At 39.2% G+C, this 20639-nt stretch overlaps 3 protein-coding genes across 3 annotated transcripts; 1 reads left to right on the forward strand and 2 right to left on the reverse strand.

Annotated features, from left to right (window-relative positions):
- Positions 1 to 1083: 1083 nt before the first annotated feature.
- Positions 1084 to 2040, reverse strand: LOC147325094 (uncharacterized). Its single transcript, XM_086299392.1, has 2 exons — positions 1417 to 2040; positions 1084 to 1247 (listed from the first exon to the last, which is right to left on the reverse strand). Exons 1-2 carry the CDS (start codon positions 1943 to 1945, stop codon positions 1222 to 1224), a joined length of 555 nt encoding a protein of 184 aa, XP_086155518.1. The 5' UTR covers positions 1946 to 2040; the 3' UTR covers positions 1084 to 1221.
- Positions 2041 to 2849: 809 nt separating this feature from the next.
- LOC147325095 (maternal protein exuperantia-1-like) lies at positions 2850 to 5082 on the forward strand. The gene is made up of 2 exons (XM_086302413.1): positions 2850 to 3166; positions 3881 to 5082. The coding sequence occupies exons 1-2, from the start codon at positions 3094 to 3096 to the stop codon at positions 4528 to 4530; spliced, it is 723 nt and encodes a 240-aa protein (XP_086158539.1). The 5' UTR covers positions 2850 to 3093; the 3' UTR covers positions 4531 to 5082.
- A 71-nt stretch (positions 5083 to 5153) lies between these two features.
- mpi (mannose phosphate isomerase) lies at positions 5154 to 19929 on the reverse strand. The gene is made up of 8 exons (XM_086299393.1): positions 19805 to 19929; positions 18612 to 18739; positions 16380 to 16580; positions 15968 to 16109; positions 15694 to 15873; positions 13999 to 14172; positions 12392 to 12600; positions 5154 to 9922 (listed from the first exon to the last, which is right to left on the reverse strand). Exons 1-8 carry the CDS (start codon positions 19818 to 19820, stop codon positions 9704 to 9706), a joined length of 1269 nt encoding a protein of 422 aa, XP_086155519.1. The 5' UTR covers positions 19821 to 19929; the 3' UTR covers positions 5154 to 9703.
- Between the last annotated feature and the right edge of the window lie 710 nt (positions 19930 to 20639).

Genomic DNA, 20639 nt, shown 5'->3' on the forward strand with positions numbered 1-20639 from the left:
CCCCCAAGAGCATGCACTTTGGCGACAGTGGGAAGGAAAAACCCCCTTTTACAAGGGGGAAACCTCCAGCAGAACCAGGCTCAGGAATGGGGTGGCCATCTGCCTTGGCCAGTTGGGGATGAGGGAAGGAAGGCAGGAGAAAAAGAGTGGTTATTTTAACCACTCTTCTTTTTTTTTTTGCCAATTAAAATTGGTCCATCTCATCTAAACTTGGTTTTAAAACTAAGTTTAGATGAGATGGACCAATTTAAATAAATATTTTAAGACAAGCACGTGTGCTTGTCTTAAAATAGCACACCTTTTTCTCATTTGCACTCATTTAGTGTGCACATGAGAAAATCCTAGAGATGATACTTTGTCTCTTCAGCTTGGCATGTTTTTTGAAAGTGTTGACAATTATTTCGTCAACCGTTGGGTTGCTTAACTTCATGAACTGTCCTGGAGAATGCCACTTTTCATGGAGATCATTGTATACTGTCAAGCTGAGTTCTTCAATGTTCTCTAGGGAGATTTTATATTTTTTGGACAAAATTTTGTTCCAGATCTTTTGGCTAAGCCTCTGTACAATGAAGTCAGTTGTTCCTGAATGCCATGTCGTCGTCTCATTTAGTTCGGCCATGCTGTGTATTACCAGATCTCTAGTGAATTTTTCCACAAGCTCCCAGTACTCGTCCCAGTTTTTAGATACACTGAGTACTCTTTTTGGTAATCCCAGCAGGTGTTTGGTGAAGATTGGAACAGTAATGTTATCAAGCTGCTCCCTCAGACTAAAAATCAAATATTTTTCCTTGCATTTGTGTGTTTTGCAAAGATCCTTTAAAATGGCCTCGTGGATATTTTTTAGGCTTTTTGGAGATAGATCCAAATGTTTGTCATTAATTTCTGGCCACATTTTCTCAAGCAGGCGATCACCAATGCAGTCAGGAGTGAGGCGCTCTGTGAAGAGCTTGTGTTTAGAGGCGACGTTGTCTATGGCCTTTGAAACCACCATCTGAATAACTTTGTTGACACACAACTTTTCCTCGCTCAGAGAATCAGATAGTGGACTGATCTGACAAGAAGTTAAAGACTCACTGTCACTGAGGAATCCCTGAAATCTGGGGGTTGCCTCATCTTTCAGTCCTCGACTTTCTGTTTCATCTCTGTAGCTTGAGTTGTCTACAGATATGCAGCCTACAACTGGTTGAGCCTCCAATCCCTGGTCTTCTACAGAGCTTTCACTTAGAGAATCAGACAGCAGACTGATACTAGAAAAAGTTAAAGACTCAGTGTCAGACTCAGGTACTTCTAGCTTCACATTGTTTTCCAGGAGACAAGATTCTGTTTTGTCAAAGTCTTTTGCTGTGAAGTTTTTCTTCATACAGCTCTTTTTTGGCTTTGCTGTGTCTATTGTTTCGAGTTGTGTGTTTGAATTACCCACAGATATGCAGTCTAGGGCTGCTTCAGCCTCCAGTCCTGGAGTTTCTAAGTTTTCATTATCACCGTGCTCATCCACAGAGCTTTCATTCAGGATGCTGTCCTTTGCTCCTGTATCCTCTGTTTTCTCGGGGCAGTCTGTGCCCATGGACTGAAGACAGACCTCAGAGGTTTGCATGGAGGTTGGATCTCCATTCTCTGTGGGTTCCCTAGTTGATCTCACTAACATTTTACAAAACTTCAGCATGTCTGTTAACAAAGTGGAAAGCAGATGAAAGTCACAGTACTCTGGTTTGAACGGTACCAGAGATTGCCACTGTGGTACAATTGTACCAAAAAAGTGGTTGATGAGTAACTCCCAAGTTTCCACTGAGGTGTAAGTGAGTGGAGTATTCATGTTAAAGTCTGTACTATTTAAACTCTGAATTGGAGAAGTGGGATTCATTTGATGTGTAGTTGGAGTTGTGCTAGACATGTGTGCTGTTTGTAAACTAAATGCGCTTAAATTACACTCGCTACTCTGATGCATAAATGCTTTGTGAACTGAGCTTTACTGGCATTGCTCTTGGCTATTTATAGCCTCGCATGTCAGAAGCCACGCCCACCCCGAAGAACGCATTGATAGGTCACAGCAGGTAGCCAGTGTGACGTCACACGCAGTTCTTGGCCCGAAGAAAACTGTTTAAAGTTAAATAATAATAATAATAATAATAATAATAATAATAATAATAATAATAATAAATTCTGTTTAAAGTAAGTAACAGCTCTCATGTGGCTCATTTATCAATAACAAAGAACCTTAAACGGCACCGTATCCTGTCTCAGCTGACTCTTCATTTCTTGAAAACTGTAGAAGCTAGACTGCTAACAAAGAGACAGACAGACAAGCATATGGAACCAATTACACACGTCTTCTTCTCTAGAGGGCATAGTTGTGAACCTTGGGCTTGCTGGTTAACACCAATGATTATATCAAAGATTTATTTTATTTTATTTTTTCTAGTCAGTGGTGGAGCCCAACATAGCTTGTAATTTGTATAGATGACTTGCTATCTTTTTGTCTCTTATAGATGGGAGCATTCTACTATTCAAAATTTTTGCATGACTCACGCAGAAAAAAATCAGTATGTCAAACAAATATATCCTCCTTAGAACCAGCCTATTCATTTATGTCCTCTGTAATGGACATTTGTTTTTGGTCTATATCATTTGACTTATTTAAGCTACCCTACCAAGTCCTGATGTACAAAATAAGGACATCCTGGGGTTTCCATTGACATCTCATGTGTATGTGTGGCCTCTTTTAGCTCCAAAGAGGAAGAAATAACAAAAAAAAGTTAAATGGGAAGGTTCTTTATTTCTCGGTTTTCAGTTGCATGTTATACCTAAGCGTGCGAGTTTTTTTAGTTGTGTTTTTCATGTATCTTCATTGTATGGTCCAATATGGTCCTTTTCGTCGAGGCTTTTGTTTTGAAACTTTCAAGCTTCCGGTCGGTCACTGCGCAGGTGCTTTAAAACATGGCGGGGAAAGCTTGACAGATTCGGTGTACAGTAAAACTGTGCCGACCAAATGTAATGTTTTATCGCTAAACACTTTAGGCCAATGATGATAGTCGCTTTTGGACTTTTTTAGCTAACCTCTCCGTTGCTCTCACTAACGGAAGTTATTTATTCGTGATGCAAAAAACTGAGGAAGCTGAAGGCGCTCAACAGTCGCTGGTTTTCTTTGACCTGGAGACGACTGGACTGGGTACGGTCATACTCTAACTTTGTTTTACGTGAGTTATTATGACCGATAAAACTGTATCATGGTGATAATGTTGTAAACTGCGGTTAAAAGTTGGAAAGACACACACGGTTGACCCACTAAGCGCACCGTGCACACATGTATGGAAGATAAATGGAGCCAAAATATTCAATAGCTCATTTGTTTGTTTGTTTTGGTCATTTTTCTTTTCTTTAAAAGAAAAAAACAACTATTAAATAGCAGAAAATGTGCAGAACAGCATCTCTGAATGCACAACATGTTGAACCTTGAAGGCTACAGCAGCAAAAGACCACTCCTGTGAGCTAAGAACAGAAAGTTGAAGCTATAATATAGATTTGGACTGATATTTGATTATTTAAAAATCATATTCCAGTATAATGGCTGAGTTATTTATTCTTTCAAAGACAAAACACAAACAGATGTCCCTCAGGTTTATTATTTGTAGTTATTTTTTTTACCCATTTATGCTAAGCCCATGTCTGCTGCAGGAAGCTGCACAGTGGAAAACAAACTGTGCAACATCAACAATTATTAACTTATTTGAGGGTGTTTTTTCTGTTTCTTCTTTATTTATTTTACTTTCATTTATTGGCTCTTAAAATTGCTCTTGTTTCTGCTAAAAAACAAACAAACAAAATCTTCAGGTAGTCATTTAAATTTGAAGCACATGAAAGTGTTCATGTTTTATTCCTCTAGATCCAAATTGTGAGATCGTCCAGCTGGCTGCGGTGAGTGGAGGCCACTCGCTGAACCTCTACGTCGTCCCTCGCTGTCGAATGCAGCAAGGAGCTTCCAAGGTGACTGGCTTCAAGGTTCACAGGCAGAGGCTGTACCTGCACCGGCAGCCTGTTCTCACCAACTCCCTCAGAGAGGTGCTCGTCTCCTTTATAGCTTTCCTTCAGATGCTCGGCCGCCCTCTCGTCGTCGGCCACAACATTCGCCGCTTTGATTGTGTGCTTCTGGCTCGCGCGCTAGATGAATTTGGTCTCAGAGCAGAGTTTGAGTCTTTGGTCTCAGGTTACGTTGACACTCTGCCGCTGTCACGTGAGGTGCTGAAGGACTATGGGCTGGAGAGTTTTCGACAGGAGAACTTGGTCAGGAAGCTGCTGGGCGTGAGCTACAAGGCCCATGATGCTCTGGAGGACGTGCGGGCTTTACAGGCACTGTATGATGTTCTTCGGCCCAAGCCGGAAGTGATCTGCAGGCACAGATTTACTCTGGACACCATGGACGACAAAACACCTGTCACAGTTGCCAAAGTGCACTGCAGACTACCAGGACAGCGCCCCCTGTGGGAGCACTTCAAACAGACCGTGACGGTTACGGAGGATCATAACAGAACCTGATACAATTTTAATTCATTATCTGAGACTTAAGAAATTAATATTAAAAGAAAATAAGTAAACATAACAAAAACCTGTACACTGGATATAAGGAAATAAAGCTTTATTGCACTTTTCTACAACACAAGTGGTCGAGCCTTAGGCAGTGTGGGGTAAATTTTAAAATGCCTTACTCATCGTTGACCTAGCAGCTTTACTTTCATTATTATATTCAGATATTTGCTACCAGCTTTATGACAAAAGAAACTTCATATACTTAATGTTTCAATGTGTTCTATAGAAAGCTATATTCGACATTAATAAATGTGTTGCATTTCTACTCTGTTCCAGATTGTATACTCTCACATGCTCTTTTCTGCTCACTAGCATGTAAAACATTCCAATCAGAGATGCCTACACCGCCCTCCCCTCTCGCTCCTCAGGGCTGACACTGAGGTGTTCATAAGCGTGTCCTGGGTCTGACCTGCTGCCCATTCAAATATCCTCAAGAGCATAACAGACACATCCTTCTCTTAAGGCTTTGATCTTTCCAGGGAGGCTGTGGAGAACATCATCAGGTCAAAAGTCTGTGTGTGTTGTTCATGTTCATGCTCCAGAGGCAGGAAATAAAAAACAAGTTCAGACCGTACAGTTAACAGAACCTGGCTTTATTAAACCGTTTTTACATACATGTTCTCTGCAGTACCATGCTACAGCATCACCACATTCAAAAATACTCAACCATGCCCTAACTACAGACATATTCTAGTAAATGTTCCCATAAAAGGTTAAAGAAAACAATGCAAACTGTATTTGAAAGTCATTAGTTTACAGTAAGGAAAAAAAGAGCCACAAACTTCAGGTGTCCAGTATTCAAATGAAAATGTGACTTACAGCAAGATCGGCAACAAAAAGGTGCGTGATCATTAAATCAGAAGTTACATTAAATACAGTACTCCACAAAACAAAGATAACATGAAAACATGGCAAACAAGAGATGATTCGTTAACAGTGTTTTGAGCTACAGAAGGATGATTTGAGGTAATCAAGAAAAGTGATCTAAAAATAACTTCACATCCTTCTTAATACTCTTCTTTTTTTAAAAAAAACAACAGTAAACAAGTAAAGGTTTACCGCATCTGCACTGGGGACAATCAACCTACATCACAAGCGTGATAATAAAGCATTAACACGGCTTCACTCACTCTGAAAAACGTGTTCAGTAGTAGGTTGGCAGGCTGATAGAGGACCTATCATTGAATATTTGAGTTGAGAGCCTATAAAAACTACTACGAGAAGAAAGTGCACATCATTATTGAGTGAATTCAGATCGACCCTGGTACTAGAACCGGAAAGTTACACAGAAGTTTGCACCATTACCGAAATAATCTACTATTACTACTGCACCAACATGTTGTAAAGTGGTCACCAAAAGAGATTATATTTTAGGAAAAGAAACCTGTTTAGCTATTATAATAAACATGTAAAACCATTTACTTCATATGTATCGCCACGTGCTGATTAATCGTTACAAACAACAGTCAAAAAATCTCTCCAATACAATAAGGTATAAAATTCAATGCAGCATTTTGTTGTACAACTGTACAAAAAGACAAAAAAATCTTTTAAAGGTACTTTTTGTAATTAAACTGCAGCAAATGTTAACTAAAACCTTTATCACCAGGGGGCAGTATTTCACCAGTAAATGCCTTTGTACAAACTGTTCTAATGGCTTGCCTGGTTAAACAAAGGTTACGCTGATACACCATCTTGTGGTACAAATTGGTATTACACAAAATTGCCGTCCAGCCCTGGTTAAGGTTCTCTTTATATTTCTTCAACAAAAAAATATATCAGTGTTTTGGATGTAAAGTCATGCCGATCAATTGTTTACATTCTGCTGAAAGCTTCATTTAAATTTAAAAGGTGTTAAAAACACTTTCAAAACAGAGGAAATTACAATAAGTACCTTAAAGCAGGTTTAGATAATTGTTAGTTGACAAACAAGATGTTTGACTCGGTATGCATTTATGATTCTCGAGGTGTAACAATTCTCCCAAACTACAAGGTTCATACCTTTTTTTTTTTTTTTGCATTCACACCAAAGACAAAGTGAAGTATTGCCGTGAGTTATTTGCGTGAATTCATGCACATTGAAAACTGCTGAATGAGGTATTTACAGCTGCTTTCTTTTTTCCTCAAGATGCTGCCACAGCGGATGGATCTGAGTTTTTGATTTGGCACAGTTTTTATGCCAGATACCCTTCCTAATGTAACACTTCAAGTTACTACGCTACTAACAGCTAACAGGACAATGAGGAGTACAACCAATAGCTGGAAACATGTCAGAGTGATTTCAAAATTTGAAAATGGTGTAAAAATCCATTAGGTTGCATGAGTTCCCTCACTTTTTTCCGCAAAGTGAAGTTTACCCGTTCAGCTCTATATACCCTCAGACAGTCTCAATGCCCATCCTGTCCGACAGCTTCAGCTGTTGTCCCAAAAACATTTGATTCCCCAAGAAGAAAGTGTCCAGTGTATTAAAAGTGGTTCTCTTTGCTGACGATACAAACATTTTTTGCTCCGGTGATGAACTGCAGAATTTATTGGAGGATATGACTAATGAAATAAGTAAAGTGAAGTTCTGGCTTGATAAAAATAAATTATCATTAAATTTGAATAAATCTAAACTTATGTTATTTGGAAATAGTAGTTTAAATACAAATGCAAAGATTCAAATAAATGGTGTTGCTATTGAAATAGTCAGTGAAAATAAATTTCTGGGGGTAATAATAGATGAAAAACTTAACTGGAGAGCTCACGTAAGATATATTCATTCCAAAGTATCACGAAGCATTGCAGTACTAAACAAGGCAAAACAGGTATTCGACAGAACATCACTTCATATTCTATACTGTTCACTGGTTTCACCATACTTAAGCTATTGTGCAGAGGTCTGGGGCAATAACTATAAAACCACATTACATTCACTTTTTACTCTTAAAAAAAAAAGCAATTCGAATCATCCACAATGCAGGTTATAGGGAACATACAAACTCACTATTTTTGCAGTCTGAAATATTGAAAATTGACAATATAGTGAAATTCCAAACAGCACAAATTCTATTCAAAGCAAAAAATAAAGAACTGCCAGGTAATATTCAGAGTATGTTTTTTTTTTGAAAGAAGGAAGTTATAATTTAAGGGGTTTTTGTAACTTCAAAACAATGAAGGTACGTACTACAAGAAAAGGCTTTTGTGTTTCTGTTCATGGAGTGAAACTATGGAACAGTCTGAATATGGAATTAAAGCAATGTCCAAACATAAAACTGTTCAAAAAGAGTTATAAAAATATGATCTTCTCGAACGATAAAGACAAGGAAAATATTGAAATTAAGTGAATGTCTCTATTTAAAAACAAACAAACAAACAAAAAACTCATGATGTGATATTATAGTATAAAGTATATCAGAAATCTGTTCGCTATTTTTATTACAAATTATATCAGTAAGGAAGCTGACTAAATATTAACTGATAATTTATGGCAAAGGGGTGGGATTAAATAAGTGTGTACTTCTTCCCACTCCCTTTCAACATGTAAATTAATCAGAACGGGGTTTTTTGTATGTAATTTGTATAGTATTTTTTTCTCTCTTATTTTCTTTTCTAAATGTACTTGTATATTGTTCACATGTTGAAATAAATTACCAATCAAATCAATCAAATCAGTGCAAAAGTTCTTTGATACATCCAGATTAGCACAATGCAAAACGTACTCCCACCTGTTATGGGTGACTGAACAAACTCTTCAAATCAACAGTTAACTTGCATCCAATTAAAGCACTAATTAAAGTCTGCACTTCTAGTACTTCTGGACTTTATGTATAGTCGACAAATAGCAGGCGTCCCTGCTTGTTACTTGAACAATCTTTATTACATCTTTCATAAAGTTAGCATGCTTTAACTGCTCTACGTGAATCCCAGAGTACCTACATGACACAGTATGGTGGACGTTTGTATCATGGTTTCGGTCTCAGAATTGTTACACCCCTACATGGTTGCCACATCGTCATGCTTTATGGGACAGAGATGGAAATGGCTCTTCATGCCCGCTTCTTATTTATTTTTATTCATTCATTTTTAATACTCATGAGTTTTCACCACTTTGACGGGATGTTTCCAGACTGTAAAACATGCGCTGGTAACAGAAGCAGTAACACTCAGCAGGCTTAGCTTCACTGTGATTGGTTAGTAGCACTGATATAGTAATCACAGAAGGTGCTCTGGAGAGTGCTACTGCTCTAAAACATGCACAGGCATCTCAGTATCACACTTTGTACTTTTTAATGTTTTTCTTTTACTTTCTTTTTTTTTTTTTTGCCTAAAATTAAGTTTGAAAGGTGGATATTCTCCAGTTTGAGCTAAAGTTAAAATGACAACACTGATCCTGGAACGCAGTAGCTGGCATATAAAACAGATGTGCTTTGTTGTCCTTAACAGGTTGGTTGTCTGGCTGTTCAAAGCACTGAGTGGTGGTGAAGTGTACAACAGTAAACATCAGCCCCACAATGCTGTTTAGTTCATTACAGCTAGTGTGTGTCACCTTCATAATTCAGGGTATAAAATAACATGCAGGAAAAAAATTGAGAAATTAACTGTACTTGATGTTTTTTTCCAGTTATCACCAATATTTTTACAATCCACCTTCAGCTAATTGAAAACTTTTAATCATGTTGGATGTTCTTCACTTGTCCTGGGACGGCAGATGTTCAGATTTCTATTTTTGAGCAAACTAAGGACCTTAAACACCAAAACAGCAACTAAACAGACATATTTTACTTTTTATTCTGCCCTCTATCCAGCACCTATAAAGAATTTTGGATGTGCAGATCTTCTGTGTTTTATGAGTACTTGCACACACGAAAAGGGTAAGAACCAATAAATCCATCAGCATTGGATTAAAACTGGAGTTTAAAGCTAGAGAAGAGTGCTGGAGGTGGCAGAGAGGGCACATGTTACATTTTAGGGGTTAAAGGGGAGCAGCAGGTACCGATGAGGCTCCTTTAGCTTCTATACTATCTTGTAAAAAGTGCACGAGTCATCGAGCTCAGGTAAAACACAAGGACAAACCTCGACACTTCAAATCACAAATACAAACAAACAGGTAGTATGAGCTTTAACGACCACAGACCCACAACTACAGAAGGCAGCAGGCTCGAAAAAGGGTCATCCCCGACTGCGAGGTGATGTGTAGAGAGACGCTCTCGTTGGCCGAGACGAACAGGACGCTGCCCCGCGTCAGTGTGAGGTCGGAGAGAGCAGCAGGCGAGGTTCCCGTGGCTTCACCTTCAATGACCAGGAGGATGCTGGCGCTGTCGACTGGAGAAATATTGTACTGCTTCACTGAGGCTGGGATCTGCAGGATGGAAGGGTGACAATGAGTCGGTATTTAAAACAAACATTAAAAAACGAAAGAAAACATTCGAGACTTTCTGTTTAAAGGTGGTGCTTGCAATAGTCCAATGACAGTTTGGATGTCAATCAAAGATGTGTATTTTTAACAGTATTAAAATCACAGGTGTTGTAATAACATCAATAATGGTTTATCATTAACTAAAGGTAGGTATGAAAAACCATTTTGCTGAACTGGAATCAAATAAAATCTAGACACATGAAAAAGTAAAATGACACTGTACACGACATATACACTCACCAGACAGTTAACTACACATGTTAAACTGCTTCTTATCTAATCAGTCACATGTCGGCACCTCATTGTACTTAGGGATGTAGATATGGTTAAGAAGACTGATCATCAATGGGGGGAAGAAAGGTGATTTAAGCGATTCCTTACTTTTACTTTACTGTCTGTAATTGGGACCTAACTTCCTGAAATCAGTGAAGTTTAGCATGAGTATTCATTGATCTTTGCTAAACCTTTCATGCATGAATTATGACAACCTCAATCAGGATTTTTTTCCTTCATCTTTAGGCATGAAAAGATGAATAAAAATACTTAAGAAAAAATCCTGATTGAGGTTGTCATAATTCATGCATGACAGGGTTAAATAACAATAATTACAATGAAACACATCATACATCTATAGTCACACTAAGCGACCAGTGGATGGCAGGGTATGGAGTGACACATCAGTGTCCAATGTATTGGTTTATGTGCAAGTATACCATCAACACTGACCCAAATACAAGAAAACAGCCTTTGCATAGCTGTCCACTGTAGTGACCACTATGCGTGAAAGGGTTAATTTGGTCAGATTGTTAGAGTCACATAACTGTGACTCAGCTGCCTTCAAAAAGTGTTGTGTTTGTATTGCACGATTAATTTGCAACTCCTTAAATCAAACCCCTAAAACGAATACTGAAACTAGTAAAAACTAAAGTGAAACTAAGCAGTTTTACAAAAACTAAACTCAAATAATAAAAGCCACTTTGGAAAATACATGAAAATAGAAGAAACTCTAATTTCTTTCAAATTTGTTTTCGCACTCTATCAGTTGAACAAACTACGTGTCAAAGCGTCACAAAGGCAGACTGATGGAAGGAAGGTTTCTATAATATCAACTCAGAGTGCACATGGGTTGAGAGTAAAAGTTTAACTTTTTAAAAACACAAAACACAATATGCCAAATATTACATTTTAAACTAAATTCTAAGAAAAATTAAAAACAACAAAAAAAACTGGTTATTATATACACTGATCAGATATAACATTATGACCACCTGCCTAACTTCTGTGTTGGTCCCCGTATTGCTGCCAAAACAGCCCGGACCCATCGAGGCATGAACCCCACTAGACCTCTGAAAATGTGCTGCTGTATCTGTACCAAGATGTTAGCAATATATCCTTTAAGTCCTGTAAGTTGCAAAGGGGGCCTTCATGGATTCTTTTGTCAAGCACATCCCACAGAATGACTGGATTTAGATCTGGGGGCTTTGGAGGCCAAGTCAACACCTCAAACTCATTGCTGTGGTCCAACCATTTTTTGCTTTGTGGCAGGGAGCATCATGCTGCTGAAAGAGGCCACAGTCAGCAGAGAATGCTGTTTCTATCAAATGCTGTACACATCAAAGTAACATCCACATGGATGGCAGGACCCAAGGTTTCCCAGCAGAACATTCCCCAAAGCGTCACACTCCACCAGCTTGCCTTCTTCCCATTATGCATCCTGGTGCCAGGTGTTCCCCAGGTAAGCAACTCACACACACCTGACCATCCACGTGATGTAAAAGAAAATAAAACATGATTCATCAGACCAGACCACTGCTTCCATTGCTCCTTGGTCCACTTCTGATGCAGATCAGCATGGACACCCTGACCGGTCTGCTGTTATGCAGCCACATACACAACAAACTGTGATGCTCTGTGTATTCTGATGTCTTTCTATGAGAACCAGCATCAACCTTTTCAGCAGTTTGAGCTACAGTTACTCATCTGTTGGATCAGACCACACGGGCCAGCCTTCACTCCTCACATGCATCAATGAGCCTTAGTTGTCCATGACCCCGTCGCTTATTCAGCACTGTTCTTTCTTTGGGCCACTTCTGATAGATACTGACCACTGCAGATGGGGAACAGCCCACAGGAGCTGCAGAGATCCTCTGACCCAGTCATCTAGCCATCACTCCTTTTCAAACTCACTTACAGCCTTGAGGACAAAATGTTCACTATCTCCCTAATATATCAAACCCACTAACAGAAGCCTTGATAAAGAGACAATCCGCGTTATTCACTTTAACTAGCAGCGGTCACAGTGTTATGTCTAATTTGTATATAATGTCAATATATCACGTAAAGTTAGTTGTTTTTTTTCTCAAATGACAAGGTTTTATTTTAAAGATGAGATCAACTATACAATTTTCTAACCTGTATCCTCATGACAGTGAAGTCTGGCACGGGCGGGTTGTATATGGACACGCAGGGGTCAGAGGGGTCCTGAAGACACGGGAAGATTTTCGAGGAGGCGGGGGCGGGGCTGTAGTTCAGCATCTCACAGAGCGTGTTAACATCGATGTATTTGGGTGTCAGTCCGGCCCTCACAGTGTTGTCTGAGCAGGCCATGCACTCAATACAGTCTAGATGGGTGCATAAATAGAAAATCAAATATTAAAATCAATTCCCAGAAAATCCTGCAATGTTAAACAGATTCAGATGCTTTCATGTGGGCGAACAACAGAACAGGGCAATTTTCCAGAGATAAAGATGAGCTGAACACATCATCAACACATCTCATAGCCGGATTGCATTTTATTCTGCTGAGACAGCTGCTAAAAAAGACACTGCGGTAAATCAGTGCTTCACAGACTGCTGAGTTCACAGAGAAGCTCTTGTGTATGCTTCATGTTTCAAAGAAGATGACACCAAAGCTCGACATTTCTGGTAAAAAAAAAGAAAAAAAGAAAAAAGGCTGGCTCTCAGCATTTTGCAGTTTGCTCCCAGTGGATGAGACAGTTTTACTAGCTTCCACGTCATCTGCTGAAAATAACTAAATCGATGTATTTAACATCAACTCATCTAAGGAATCAAATAATACACACAGAATTTACTGGAGTTGGCTACTTGGTTATGTTAGTGACACCCAAAACATTATTTATTCTGCCTACTATTTTCTCCTCCTCCCAAGAGACAGACACCATTTACTGTTTACTGTCAGACAAACACCACTTTTTGTGAAAGTTCATTAGCTGCTGGCAGACCACGTCCTGTCTTGTGTTTCCCTACCTGCAGACTGATTAGTTCACTCCTGTGGCAGTCTTTGATATAATTTAGTTGGACAGATTCCAGTTTAAACATCTCTGACTGTACAACAACATGTATTCTGCTCTGTCACAAGCTTTTTAGTATACTTCAGGGTTCTTCAGTGTAAAATAATAAAAATGCACAATCCTCCTTTAAAAACTCCCTGTGTATTAATCTGTAGCTGAACGTAGTTCAATATTTGAGTAGCATTTTCTCAAAACTACAGAGGCCTGCAGTTTTGAGACTTTATGATCTATACTTTAAGATTTGTGGTAGAGATGCAGTGGACGTGACGTTGAGAGTAACAGAAGATGGATAAAAACATTGTTCATTTTTATGATTGGGATTAAAGACCTAGCGCTTCTATGACATAATAGCTCATCCAGTTTATTCACCTTCACAATTTACAGGTTATTGACTGTAAAATGACAAATGTGATCCATTAGGTGATGAGTGTGTTGTAAGCTTGACTAAAATTCTGACCAATACTGTAGAGAAGTGAGTCTTGTGGACAGACAGAAGCCAGTCTTGGCATAGTCAAATTGGTCGTTCAGACAGAAAAGCCTAAGCTGCTAAATAATCCCATACTAGCTCTTAAAAGCCATATCTGCTGCTCTGTTATGCAGAAGAACTGCAGCGACGCTGGAAAGTCAACAGTTTCAGTCACGCTCACTCAACTGAATCTGGAGCTCTATTGTACTAGAATCTTAAAAATGTAAATGCTATCTACTGACCTCCATAAAGGTAAGCGTGAGGCTCATTGGCTCCCAGGAACATGGCCTGGCCTGGATTCAGGACCACATGATTGAGGAAGTAGATTGAGAAGCAGCCAATGTCTCCAGGGTACTGAGAGTGGAGACGGAGCAACAGGTCACCACTGATGCCTGACGTGTCCTTTCCAGCTGCAGCTGCAAGGATCACAAACATCCCGAGGTAGGACTGTGTTAGCAAAACATAAGATCAAACTGAGCTCTTATTTTTCTCTGTGTTTTAAAGTCATTTTTGAATAATTGCAGAAACGCACAGCACCGTTCCCCTGATGTGAACTCAGGGCAACACAATCACAGCTGGACCCTACCCTTTCACTGTAGCTATTTATTCTAACACAAATACCCTCAAAACATTATTTATACTTCAGCAATTATGTTTTAGTAAATGCTTCAAGTTAGCGGATACCACACTTTTTCAGGTCTTACATACTTTTTCAATTCAATTCAGTTTATGTAGTGCTAAATCAAATGCCTCAAGTCAAATGCTTGCTCATAGGAGCAAGCACTTGGCAACAGTGGGAAAGAAAAACTCCCCTTTAACAGGAAGAAACCTCCAGCAGAATCAGGCTCAGGGAGGGACGGCCATCTGCCCCGACTGCCTGAGGGAGTCAAGATTAAAAATATCATCACTAGCTAATGAGAAACCTTCCTATCCAATGCCAGTATACAACAGAATCACACAAAGGTTTCTTAGCCTTTATAATTTTAGTAATTACTCCAATCTGACACACAGATTCGATCTTCAACATGTAGGTCCTGGTTAAAATGTGGGCAGAACTACAAAGTCTAAGGAGCTTGGAAAGGAAAGCGTCTGGACTTCTTTAAGTTCCTTGAAGACGTTTCACCTCTCATCCGAGAAGCTTCTTCAGTTCTAGGGTCAAATGGTGGAGGGTCCCAGATTTAAACCCAGTGGGAGTTTCCCCCCAAAGAGGGACAAAAGGACCCCCTGATGATCCTTTACCTAATCACATGAGCCAAGGTGTGAAAACGGGTGTGGGTCACCATCAACCAGGGTTTCGGGTGAGCTCATTGTGAAACCTAGCCCCACCCTATCATGTGATTTCCTGAGGTCAGATGGCCCAGGGTCCCTTTTTCCCTCCTTGGGGGGAAACTCCCACGGGGTTTAAATCCGGGACTCTCCACCATTTGACCCTAGAACTGAAGAAGCTTCTCGGATGAGAGGTGAAACGTCTTCAAGCAACCTAAAGAAGTCCAGACGCTTTTCTTTCCAAGCTCCTTAGACTACGATGACATGGATGACTGAGAACCTTCACAGACCCAGAACTACAAACATAACAGTAGATAGCTGTAAGCTGTGTATACAAGAACATACATTTAAAATTGCGCATTAAGAGATTAGTTTTAAAAATTATCCTTGGCTATAAAAACAAATACTGCAAATCAGACTTTGACTCTGCAATGTCAATGTTTTTTTTTTAATTTAATATAGTATAGATCTTTTAAAGAATCTACAATTGTAAATTAATCTCTTTTTAATAAACTGTTTTCAAAATATTTTTTTTGCCTTCAGTGGCCTTGATTAAATTTTTGTGTAATTTACATTAAAACTGCCTCAGAAATGTGTAATAGTTAAACGACACATATCTACATACACATCATGAAACCTGTTGACGATCATTTAAATAAATTAATTCTCACCGTCTTCCGTGACCCTTTTCACCAGCTCGTTGAGGTTCTCTACCACCACCTTCTTCTCCCAATCCATCATCCTGGTGAAGCACCTCTTCAGCGCCTGGCTCGTACGGTCTGCATCTCCCACGCCGCCCCGCAGCTCTTGTGCTGCCCCGTGACCCACCAGAGTGTGGAACTCTGGGACCTCTGACAAATAAACACACACAGATTAATTTTGTTTTATGACCATTTGAAGCAGAGTACATGTTTTTTGGTTTGACACAAAAAATCCAAAACTCACTTTCAAGAAATTCCAGGATCTCTTCCACTGGTCTGAAGCCACAGAGGCCTTCGAAGCGGGTGAGAGCAATGGCCATCTCCGGTTTGTGGTTGGTGTCTGGGTAGTGCTCCGGAAACTGAGTGTGTAGTCGAGTGGCTAATTCCTGACCAAAACATTATAGAAAAAAAACATGCGTTTTCATACACATACAAAGGAAAAAAGTATGTCCTTGATCCTAAAAAACTTGAAAATATAATGAGTTTAGTATCACTACATGCTATACAAGTAGATTTGAGTAATGCTTTCTCCTGATAAATCATTTAATAAAGCAGCTGACATTTGCCTCCACCCATAAACTTCAGCCAGTTCACAATGATGAGCCAGCTTCAGCAGAACTTGAACTCTGAGCAGGTGTGGGAGTCCGTGTACTCACCTTGTTGGGGTGGGCTTGTATTGACAGAGCCGTGTTGACCGAGAGAACTTTGAAGAGGAAAGGCAGCTGACCCTGGAAGGTGTCTTTCACCTTTGAGCCCAGACATGCAGGGAAGTGGGCGATCCACTGGCCCAGGGTGGTCTGTGCAATCCTGTTGTCCTTAATCTGGGCGTCACCTTTTGGATGAGCGCCCATCCACAGCTGGAGAAAACAGCACAGCTTTCAGCTGAATAACAGCTCATACTTTATTTACTTTATTTAGAAATATTCCTGTTGGTGTTGCAGCAAGAGGTTCCAAAAGTGGGCACACTTTACATTTCCTAAGTACTAAATCTTAATAATAAAAACCACAGTTTTGTAGCTCTCCTTATTTTCTTTTTATCTGCCTTGAAACTTTCTAAAAAACCTATGAGAGGCCCCAGATGTCTTGCTGACTGAGAGAAAAGCCTGCGATTATACATGGACCCAATTAACCCAATACTCCAAACCATGGTCATTTATAGCGAGTGAAAAGGAAGGAATCCAAACTATGAGAGTGTAATCTACGGGATCAGAGCGCTATTCCAGTTTGTAAATAAAGGACAAGCTCTATCAAAGTCACGTGTCAGTGAGCAAACAGATGATCCAAAAACTAGACACCTACACTGTACTTCCTGACTTCATATCAAGGTTGAATAGTGTTTTTATATTTAATCAGGCTACCTCCAGAGTTTCCATTTGGAATCAATGATGTTTTTATGGAGTCTTTTATTCACAGCATGGTTGTTTAATAGATTGTCTGCTGGGGGAATTTGTTTTCTATTGCTTGTTAAGCTGTGCCTAAAACCACTGAATGAAGCACAAACTGTGTGTTGTATGGAATATATCACAGAATGGGTGTGTAATGATTCAGAGATTTAGAAAATCAAATATAGTTGGATTTGATTATAATTTGATTCTAAATCTTTTTTACACTGGTTCTAGAACACAAAACACACTGAGAATACCTGTTCAACCAGTACAATTAATTTCACTTTGATCCATGACTAACTGAATTGGTTTCCACATCTTGTTTATCAAGCTGTGTAGCTTTAAAGTTTAAATGGACTCTAATGTGTAAATAACTGGAATTAAATGATTATTTTTACTGCTAAATAACCAGATTAATAACTTTCTACAACATATCTTGCAATCTTGCATACTTATATAGTATATTTATATGTTCTTGGTTCTCAGTGAGAACCATTTGATAACATCTCTGCAGTAGGTGGCTCAGATAGGGATCATTTTCTGTGGAAAAAAAAAAAAAGAAAAGTCATACAACCCATGAAATGCCCCCTTTAGATTGGTCAGGTGGTGCCAAGACCACCCCTTTTATGCGAACGGGCAGGGGAATGCCTGGGATAATTTAGCCAGTTAACTAGTTTTGCGTGAATGTTTATTCATATTAGAGGCCCAGGTCTGAAACGTAAAGCCTTAGGTACCTTAAATCTGCGTTATTTTTACTAGCCACCAGGGGGCAATGGCTGTGACTATAACAGGAAGTCTGTGGGGGAAAAAGCAACAGCTGTGGGAAGAATTATGGTGACAAGTCCCTTAAAAAGAACAAAACAAAATAAAACACCAAAAGTCAGTTAAACAAAAAGACATGTCACATAATGTGTTGATCAAAGTCATCCTTCTGAAAATGTGTACAACCAAGGGATGTGGTCCACAGTACGTGAAAATATCAGCACTATCGTAACCTGAACTAATGACCTTTATGACAAACACTGCAAAGCTGTTGTGGCTAAATAAAGACAGACTTATTAAAGGCATGCACAGCACCGAGCCTGTGCCAAGACAGCCTAGGACACGACTGCATTTAAAACCAAAATGATTACGTTATTTTTGCTTGGCTGAGGAGTTGTGTATCATTAACGGTAACATAAGACTACAGAGCTAAATTCAAATGTTAAAGATCCCTCATTGCTGACAGTAAGTGTAAATAAGCTCAAACGACTCAAGCGTAGCTATCTCAAGAAATGGTAGTCCTACAATTCTATTCAAACCTATTCCAGAAAACCAGAGTGAAAACCAAGTTTCCAGCTCTGTTCCAGCATAGTGGTCTCAGGTTTTCAGAAAACCTGAAAACATTAAGTTTCTTTAACTTTTAAGAATGAATCACATGCATGCTTGTACATTTTCAATACTGAGTGTTAAATGTTCACTACCCTCCCTCCAACAGGTACCCCAAATATCTCTGGGCCTTACCTCTGCATAAGGTTTATCAGCCTCTACGACAGCAAGTGCATCTCCGCCAATCACCAGCTTGGCCACCTCGCTGTCCAGTCCAACCTTGCCCCATGCATAATTTTGCACAGCACAGGTCAGGGGAAACACTGAGGAGGAAACATTTAATGTGCAATAAGTGTATAAATATTACAAAAAACAAAAAAAACAAAAACATACAGTGAGTTACAAAACTCTAGTATGAGCCTCTTTAATGTTCTACTGACAGGTGCATATGCACACAGCAGCCAGTTTATCAGCAGCAGAACTGAGACAATAACACATTAGGCTTCCATCTTCACACACAGTGAGACCCATGTCGAGCTTTTAATGGTGATAGCTGTACTGCTCTAAGATCATTCAAACAACAAGCTATCTTTAAATATCATCAGAAGCTCATGGTAATAATTGTTTTTTGTGCCCACGATCCAGTAATCCTTTATAATGCAATACCAATCATCAGAAAAAACCTGCGTTAAAGTCATCTATAAAAATATTAAAATGCATTAGATTTATGTAGGTACAGGAAAATCGCCTCTACCTTACACCTCATAGTTTTACTTATTAGGCTCTTTGTTGTGTTATATTCGGCTTTTTATATGATGTTAATTTATTTAATAACACTTTTTATTGAGTTGATTGATTTAAATAATATATCTTTACCTCATTACCTCTCTTTCTGTCTTATCACAGTTTGAACTAAACAAGTTTCACTGGATTTCTAATAACTACCTGCTTCGCTAAACCAGTAAGACAAGCGGAACGGATTGCTGGGGGTACATTTTTAATCAGAACACCGGGCAGCTGACGATGCAGCCTTCACAGGACAGAAACACACAGTAAGCAGCTTTACGTTTGGCAGGCTCTGTTTGCCGGTTTCAGACAAATGTAGCTGAAAGTAAAGGTTTTATATGCGGTAGGGAAAAAATACTAAACTCCATCTTTGTGGCTGAGGTGCTAACAGCACAGTGAAAAGGACAGTGAGCCACACGTAAAGCAATCAAAACGCCGGCTGAAACAATGAGGTGGTTTTTCGGGTAACGCCGAGCCTCCCGTCATATTACCGAGCAGCACCGGACATCACGCAGCGTAAACAAACATCTGCTGTTAGCTAGCTGAGTATGTATCTGTAAAAGAGATCATTTCAGACAGTTTAAAAGGAGTAAATCTCTCACCTCTCACTTCCTCCATGTCTGCGACGTCGACTGACGGCTGCTGGTGACGTCACGACGGACGTGGCAGATGTTTTTTTTTTAATTTGAATAATTCAACTGAATAATTTCAGCTTTTTACCCACAGAGATAATTGCTTGGAAAAGAACAAAGCAAAAAATTAAAACTAAACGCCACAGATTGTTTGTTTGTTTTAATATTTATTCGACCATAACTGGTCACAGGGCATTCTGGACATGCCCTACGAGGACATCCGACAGTTAGGACCAACCCAAAATGGAAAGAAAATAAAACAACAAGAACAATATACATATAAACATATATATCTATAGATATATCTATAGCTATATATAGAGAGTGTGTGAGTGTGTGTGTTCTTTTTATAATAAGTAAATTAAAGTTGAACTAAAAGAGTATGGAGTTTTTTATGCATTAAAACTTTTCATACATATGAGATTTTTACAGAAGTCTTCTCTTATATATATTTTTTCTATAAATACATTACACATTTTTCAGAAAATTTAATGAGCCAGCTATGAAACGAACTACGAGTGGAAATGTGGTTGGTCCAAATGACATACCTGTGGAGGTATGGAGATGTTGTCTTACTGACCAGATTGGTTGACACAATCTTGGAGAATGAGAGGATGCCTGAAGAAAGGAGGTGAAGTGCACTGATATGAATTTTCAAGAACAAGGGTGATGTGCAAACTGTAACTACAGAAGGATGCGAAAAAGAGGAAGACCTCAGAGAAGATTCATGGATTTAGCAAAGGAAGAAATGCAGAGGCATCCACAGGATTCACAAATAGTTTATTAATACTTTATTATTATTATT

This window comes from Aulonocara sp. 'chitande type north' Nkhata Bay, linkage group LG7, assembly GCF_057382095.1.
Source record: "Aulonocara sp. 'chitande type north' Nkhata Bay isolate Kocher_YH1m ecotype deep benthic linkage group LG7, A_spYH_male_GT1.1, whole genome shotgun sequence".
Taxonomy (NCBI): Eukaryota; Metazoa; Chordata; class Actinopteri; order Cichliformes; family Cichlidae; genus Aulonocara; species Aulonocara sp. 'chitande type north' Nkhata Bay.